Source organism: Camelina sativa, chromosome 18 (genome assembly GCF_030686135.1).
Source record: "Camelina sativa cultivar CO46 ecotype springtype chromosome 18, ASM3068613v1".
NCBI lineage: Eukaryota > Viridiplantae > Streptophyta > Magnoliopsida > Brassicales > Brassicaceae > Camelina > Camelina sativa.
This window is the reverse complement of record NC_141897.1, coordinates 14,926,556-14,934,641: the sequence shown is the minus strand read 5'-3', so window position 1 is coordinate 14,934,641 and position 8,086 is coordinate 14,926,556. Positions and strand designations below refer to the sequence as shown.

The window sequence follows — 8,086 nt, the reverse complement described above, 5'->3', positions numbered from 1 at the left end:
TCATCGATGAATACTTAACATTGTAGAGGCAAATGTTATTTTCATATTTATTATCTTTATTAATTGCGAAAGAACTTGCTTGTTCTACTAACTACTCGTCTTTAAGCATTTTGAAAGTTTTATTAACAATGTATTTACATCAAAATTTCTCTTTGAGTGATGATAGTTTTGAGTAATTAAACAATTCATAGTCTTTTCAGTTATGGAATTTCAACTGATCATTTGCAAAGCTTAATTTTTGTAGTAAATAAAAGTAACATATAAGAAAACAACATGATGTGTCTTATTTGTCACAAAGATTTCGCTATTGAATCAATTCTCTTGGAATTATCATGCGGTTATGTGTATAGTGTTGGATGTCTATTAGATGATTTGAAATAAATCATATGTCTAGGTTACTTTTTAGAGTTATTTTCTTAAGTAAATTAGATAAGTTAAATAATTATAATTCTAAAATATCTTAGAAATTGTAACATACAATTTATATTATTGTAGTTACAAGAAACTTCAGTATATATGAATAGATTGAATTCATTGTTTTAATCATAAAATAAAATAATAATTTATTATTATTGGAGGAACTTGTGCCTATGTTGTTCTGTAACGTCCGCGAACCAAAACACCGTGTTTTGGGGTGGGTGTCAATCGACACTCATGGGGTATGTTATTTTTCTCTTATATTCAACCAAATTAGTTTTTTAGTTGAGAATTGTTTATATCCATTAGGTTCAACTCCCATATTTTCTATGTTTAACCTAATATGCTATATTTCTTATTCTTACTGTATATGTAAGCATTAACACAAAAATAGTTTAGTTTCTTTCTAATTGATGTAGTCGTGTTTCTTGTAGCATATATATAAATACAATAATGAAAACATATGAGAAAAGAAGAAGAAGTGAAAAAGATTGAATCCAATCATAAAAATGATGTAAGAGAAAGGACGCAAAAGGAGAAATCGCTGACTTTGCAACAGTATGAGACGCAGTCACGCTGCTAACCATATCACCAACGTTCTCTTTGTGACTCCAATTATTCCTTAACTTCCGATAAAATTATATGACATTAGGCGGGTTAAAATGTTGGCCTGAAAAACAGCCATCTCATGTTTTTTGTTTTTTTGGTCAACAGCCATCTCATGTTGTTTAGGCGAATTAATTCGTTGATGGCCATGGAGTATTAGAAGGGTCCTCAAGCAGTTACACAACCTAGCCTAAATCCTCTTATAAGTCAAGTTTGGAGAACAAAGGCGAGTCCTAAGGTCCAACATTTCCTTTGGAGGTGTCTCTCTAATTGTCTCTCTGTGGCAAAAAACTTATCTCATCGTCATCTCTCTAGAGATAATTCATGTGTGAGATGTCCTCATGAAGCAGAATCGACGAACCACCTTTTGTTTCAATGCACCTATGCAAGGCAGGTATGGGCACTATCCCCCATTCCGGCACCCTCTGGAAGCGAGTGGTCTAATTCTCTCTATGCAAATATGTTCTTCGTCCTGAATGTTGCTTGGATAAGGATGTTCCTTGGATACTTTGGAGGCTCTGGAAGTCTCGTAATGAACTTATCTTCAAAGGAAAGGACTTTAATCCCCAAAATACAGTAGAGAAGGCATTAGAGGATGCTGAGGAATGGGATCAAAGGAAAAGGAATGAGCATGAGAAATTGACTAGTGGGCACCCTGTACCAAAGAGGACTAAGGATGCAAAGTGGAAGCTACCTCCAAGAGAATGGGTCAAATGCAATACTGATGGAGCTTGGAGGGGAGAAGATACATTGAGTGGTACGGGGTGGGTACTTCGTAATGACACAGGGGATGTTCTTTGGATGGGAGCGCAAGCCATTCGATGTGCATATTCGGCGATGGAAGTAGAGCTAGAAGCAATGTGGGGGGCAATACACTCAATGCTCCGTTTGAACTATACAAGGGTTATATTTGAATCAGATTCTTTGGGCCTGGTTAATTTGCTAAATAGTGAGGAGATTTGGCCTGCATTTGCTCCTTTGCTCTATGACATAAAAGGTTTGCTCTCTTCCTTCCAAGACTTCAAGATTGTGTATACCCCAAGAATTTGTAATAGTGTGGCCGATCGAGTAGCAAGAGAATCTCTTTCTTTTGAGAACTATGATCCCAAATTATACTCGATGATGCCTTCATGAATTAAGCATTTTGTAGTGAAAGATAAACAGAGTGTATTATGATTGGTGAATGAAAGTTGATGTTGAGCCAAAAAAAAAAAAATACAAATGTTACCATACTATATAATAGCTAGCGCGGCTAGGGGCCCATCCTTCGGGTTAAGAAAATATGAATCTTTTGGGTAATGGCATACGCGGTAAAATTTGGAATTGGGTAATTTACGGTATATATGGAAAGAATATATATCTCGACTTGACAGGCAAGTAAATTAATCTTTTATGAGAATCGAGTCGTTATTATCACCGACTAGCTAGGGTTTTTATTTTTTTGTGAGTACCAACTACCATGTGTGTTTATGAATGGGGTCGTCCATAAACACAAGAAAAGGACGAGTAGCTCATAATAGAAAGATACGTTTCCAAGATCTGAAGTTGAACTTGGTGAGCAAGGCAATTATTCACCTTTATTAATTAATAAATAATAGTGGAGGCATTATTACCAAATTTTTCAATTACTTACGGTTAGTATTATTCATCTGCCTTTTACTAAGAACACTATGCGGTCTCTGCTTCACCTCAGCCGACTCTGTCTGAAGAAACCACCTGCGATCGTATTTGTAAGCTTCTCTTCTCTTCTCTTCTCTTCTCTTCTCTCTCTGTAATTGTTATAGTAATATTTCTGCTTCTGATATAGGGGATTACTCCGCAGAGACATATCGGTGGCGTCCGGTGGCTGTCGAAAACCCCTCTCTGTCAAATCGTCTGCGCTGTACCTACTTTGGAGGATGAGGATGAGGATATCGGTAACCTTATGATTTTCGATTATATTGCTGATCCTCGTGGTGGGAGAAAGCTTCTGGAGAAGAGGGTGCCTATGGAACTGTTGAAAGAAACGGGAACAATAGGAGCATCTCATGGCTGGGTAGCTACTTTGAAAGACGGTGTAGTGCGTCTCCAAGATGACCTCAACCCTAGTGCTTCAGATACAGACCCGAAGCGGATATCACTGCCCCCACTCGTAACTCTGCCTCATTGCCAAACGCAATTGGTTACCAATGTGGCCATGTCCTCCTCTTCTCCTGAGGACGACGACTGCATCGTGGCCGTCAAGTTCTTGGGTCCTCAGCTAAGCTTATGTAGGCCTGCTCTCAAAGAAAAGGCCGAGTGGGTCAACATCAGTATCCCCGACCCTAGCTTCTTCGTCTCGTCCCGAGTCATGTATTCCGAGACAGACAAGATGTTCTCCATGCCGGCTTGTGGAGGCACACACACGGGATCTTGGGATCTTGAAAAACACAGGAACAAACCCAAGATGCAGACATGGAGCTTTGAGGGCCTTCCTGAGTTGGTGCAGTCATGCTTGCAACGACTAGATTCGTGTTGTACTACAGAACACTTGGTGGAGTCACGACCGACGGGAGAAATGTTTATGGTTAAGTGGTTCAGAAAGAGAAACAACGACGAGGGAGGGAGAATAGAAGGGAGGCATATAATGGTGTTCAAGCTAGACGGGGATGGAAATGCTTTGTACACTGATGACATTGGAGATCTCTGCATTTTCCTGTCCAAATCTGAACCTTTCTGTGTCAAGGCTAGCTTGTATGGCCTTCATAAAAACTGCGTCTATTTCGTAGACAACAACGAACGGGGATTAGTCTTTCTGGCTATGAATAATGAAGCTCGTATATTTAGTACTTACCCGGCCCCTTACTACATTCATCCCCAATCCTAATTAATTATTATTAAGGGGTTGCTTCTGAATTTGATTTGCTCTCTATGTATTAATATATTATCCCTAAAGGTGGTTTAGGGGTTGCTTCTAAATTTGATTTGCTCTTATGTATTAATATATTCTCCCTAAAGGTGGTTTATTCTATCAGCCAGCTTTTGCTCTATTTGTTTCATTTTTCCTTAAGGAGGATCTCTCACTCTCACTCTCTCTCTCTCTCTCTCTCTCTCTCTCTCTCTCTCTCTCTCTCTCTCTCTTTGCTTTGCATTTACAGTAGAAAATGTAACAAGTTCTAAAGTCGTCCTGTTGTTACTCGTACTTGTCCTTCAAACAGACGAGACCTTTACTTCAGTGATCTGCTTTGTAACAGGGCATTTCTTCTCTGTTTATTTACTTCTTACTTTTCACCCAAGAAAAAGTTATTGAAACAGAGCATGCTCTGCCACTTGTACATTTTATAATTGCTGAAAATACAAATGAGATAGGCTATATTATTATTGCTCGACTTAAAGCAGCAGAATTTTCTGAAGACGAACTATGATCTGCTTTTGGTAATTGGTACCATCAACACCCTCAAAAAGGGTAAGCATATATATATGGTAATATCTATATCGTTACTAAACAGATAATAATATACTCCAGTGGTGGACAGTAATTCCGAAAGATATAACCCCGCAAGAGCACTTGTCCTAATACTGCCTTCTGTCTCAGAGCTCATTACAAACTAATGCATTTTATATGAGATCATGCATGGTTCATGCCACAGTAACGAGAGAGTACGTAAAACTAAAAGATCAACAAAAGGACAATTCCCATCCTTCTCATACATATATATATACCAGGAACACAAGAAGAAAGTAGTTGGGCTTTGGACAATTCCCATTCTTCTCTTACATATACCAGGAACACAAGAAGAAAGTAGTTGGGCTTTGTGCTTTTGGACAATTCTCATTCTTCTCATTGACCACAACACAAGTAGAATGTAGTTGGGCTTTGTGTTTTTGTAGTAAGGGTTAATGGGCTGGAGAGACTAGTAGCAGATGACAGTTAGGAAAATGAGGATCCACAAATGCCCTAGCAAACACGTAGCTGTTCTAAATCTAATTAGTGGGCACACACGAGCTCGGGAGAAACACCAGAGACTCCTACCATTACACCACCGCGCTTAGCAAGCTTCGGAATCGGAGACCAGGCCACTCGGCCTCAAGGTCATCGCCGGAGACAGTCGTCAATCTATCTATTTAGCGTTGAATTGAATCTATCAAAATTGGTTCACAATAAAATAGCAAATTGTTTTTCTTTTTAGCCGGTTTACATCGGTTCAATATCATTAAAGCTTAACCGGTACAATGTCCGTCGTCCGTGGTTCTCCCGAGGGATATAAGTAAGTTCTATGCTATCAATCAAAATTGGTTCATAATAAAATTCAACCGATATCAAAATTTTTTTTTAGCCGGTTTATATCGGTTCAATTTTATTAAGTTTTCCATTTGAATTTTCTTACAAAACCGAGTGTGTGTATTTTAACTTTTCTTTGAGTTCTGTTAAAATATATACAGTACTATTAGAGATACTCTAAGGTAGATAGTGAAACTGAAAGGAGAAAATGCTGATGCTTAAAAGTTTAGCACATCAGAATTAAGGCTAAAATTAGGAATTTAGTGTGTTTTATTTGTAGTACTCATCTGTTTTGTTTGGTTTCTTCTTTTCTTGCACAAATCATTTTCACTGCTGATAATTTTTGTTTAGCTATACAAATATAACTTTACAGAACATATATCTAGTTACCTTTTTTTTTTTTTTGTGAAATTAATATCATCAAATTTTTTATGTTTTGTGAAAGAAATATCATCTATTAAATCCTTTTGTACTTGCATGTGTATGTACATATATCAGGCATATATAATTACATATTTGAAGAGATGCCATCAGCATATATCACTAGTCAAATGAGTGTTGATAATGTCTTCTATCATATGTAGTACTTGATATGAACCCCTAAATTTACCTCTAACTCAAAACTCGATTTCGTGTTAGTTCATTCCAGTAAATATTACTTCGTGTCAATCTAAATGCCCATCAGCCCATGTATGACTCTAGCCTGTTTTAGAATCTAGATATTCCAGTAAATGATTTTTTTTTTTCCAAATATTCGTCGTAATTAACTTCTTTGATTCTTTCACATATATCCGTACGTAATACAATTTTAAAATTCTCTTCTTGAAATATTGTTATATTCCTATGTGAGATAATAAAAATAATAATCAACCAGCCAAATATATAATATTCTCAATCAAAATACTTTTGAGTGATTTATACAACTCAACAACAAAGTAGATATTGGCGGTAATATCTCATGACAAGGTTTTTTTTTTTTTTTTTTTTTGGTTTAAGATATATCTCATGACAAGGTTATTCGAATATGGTGGATATATAACTTCTTTATATTCTGTGGGTTTCTTGAAACTGCAAAGATATTATTATTGGTTATTCTTTTAGCTAGTAACCAGGGACGATTATAAAAGATAATTCAAATCCAAATTAATTAGATATGAAAATAATAATAATAATAATAGTAATAATAATAATAATAATAATAATAATAATAATAATAATAATAATAATAATAATAATAATAATAATAATAATAATAATAATAATAATAATATAGGTTTGAATTTGGTGGGATGAAAAGTTAGTGGAAGTGGTACATACATTCCTATATAAAATGGAATATGTGTGTTATACATACAAAATTTAATTTACTAACCACCAACTCAACTGCGCGGTAGATTTATTACATATGAGATAAAGGCAGTAAAAATATATATGGAATTTTAACAAAATTAATTGTAGTGAATTTGAACGAAGAGATCGAATCAGTGAGATTGGTTTGAGATAAAAGGCAGTAAAAACAAATATGGGAATGATAAAACCAAAACAAAAAAATTAAAGAACAAGAATATTATCATCCAGCTCACACACACACATATATATATATATATACATTTTTCTGTTAAATATGTTTAGTTATCACCTTAGAGGATAATACCATACTATAATTTAGTTATATATATACTGCAAAATGATTAATATTCAAGCTATCACATTGAGTGTATACTACTTCTACATGATGTAGGCTACATCCAAGCTTTCAAGTTCAAGCTACTTTTAATTTTCATTTCCCTAGGAAAAAAGGACAACAGAAAGGAAGTCAATTTCCTTAGGCTGGACTGGATGAGTTCATTTGTACATACATTTAGTTGGAAAAATTAATGTCAATATGTTTCATTATATACATATATATATATATATATATATATATAATTTGTTTCTAATATTTTTGTAAACTCAAAGCATCTAAAAAATAATTTGAAAAGAATCATAAACACACACTACTATTCATGTGTGATGCATGCATGTTCTCGACATTTCAAAAACTATAAACCATCTCGGTTTCATTCATCTAAAAGTATGCTTCAATTATCTACCATATATATTAAGTGTGTTACTTTTTATATTAGTAGAAAAACATAGATAGATGGAGAAAAAAAACTATTAGAAATTCGAAAAGCTCCACACACATCCACAATTATTAAGGCCATTGATGTACAATTAAAGTATACTTGTCAGATCCATGATTTATTTCGTAATATTGTATATTACTACACGAGCAATATTGTTATTATAGCTAAACCAACGTGATTTATGTAGATATCATTCCTATATTAGTAAAAGAGAAGTACAAACTTTTTTTTCGTACGAAAATGCTCTCGACGTCATTTACCAGAAAACAATTTTATTAAGGTTAAATGGGACATTTACGGTTAATGGTTCGGGTTCTATTTCAAAAATTACCCGAAATTCTTAAATTGGATCCGGATAGAAAAAGATCCGCGTCTTTTAATACGGGTTAATCGGTTATGTGCTTTTTTCCAGTTTTTTTTCAATGAACGTAATTTTGGAATCTCATATGTGATATGTGGGATGGAAATATTCAAGTTCTCTCCCTCACGACCCTTTGCTGGAGAAAGACCGACGACCGTGAAAGCGTTTGATGGTGGTGAATGGTGATTCACGGGTTATGACATGTTTGAGCAAAAAAATGAGATTTGTAGATAAAATTGTTTTTGTTTTTAATTAATAAACCAATTGTTAATTGATGGATCTAACATAGTTCTTTATATTATTAGATAAAACAAGAAAAATGATGAAAATCGT

The 8,086-nt window shown here is 34.8% G+C and overlaps 1 protein-coding gene across 1 annotated transcript; it reads left to right on the top strand.

The window, feature by feature from the left end:
* Positions 1-2,626: 2,626 nt before the first annotated feature.
* On the top strand, positions 2,627-4,029 carry LOC147922927 (uncharacterized). Its single transcript, XM_087500186.1, has 2 exons — positions 2,627-2,753; positions 2,831-4,029. Exons 1-2 carry the CDS (start codon positions 2,694-2,696, stop codon positions 3,866-3,868), a joined length of 1,098 nt encoding a protein of 365 aa, XP_087356312.1. The 5' UTR covers positions 2,627-2,693; the 3' UTR covers positions 3,869-4,029.
* The last annotated feature ends 4,057 nt before the right edge of the window (positions 4,030-8,086 follow it).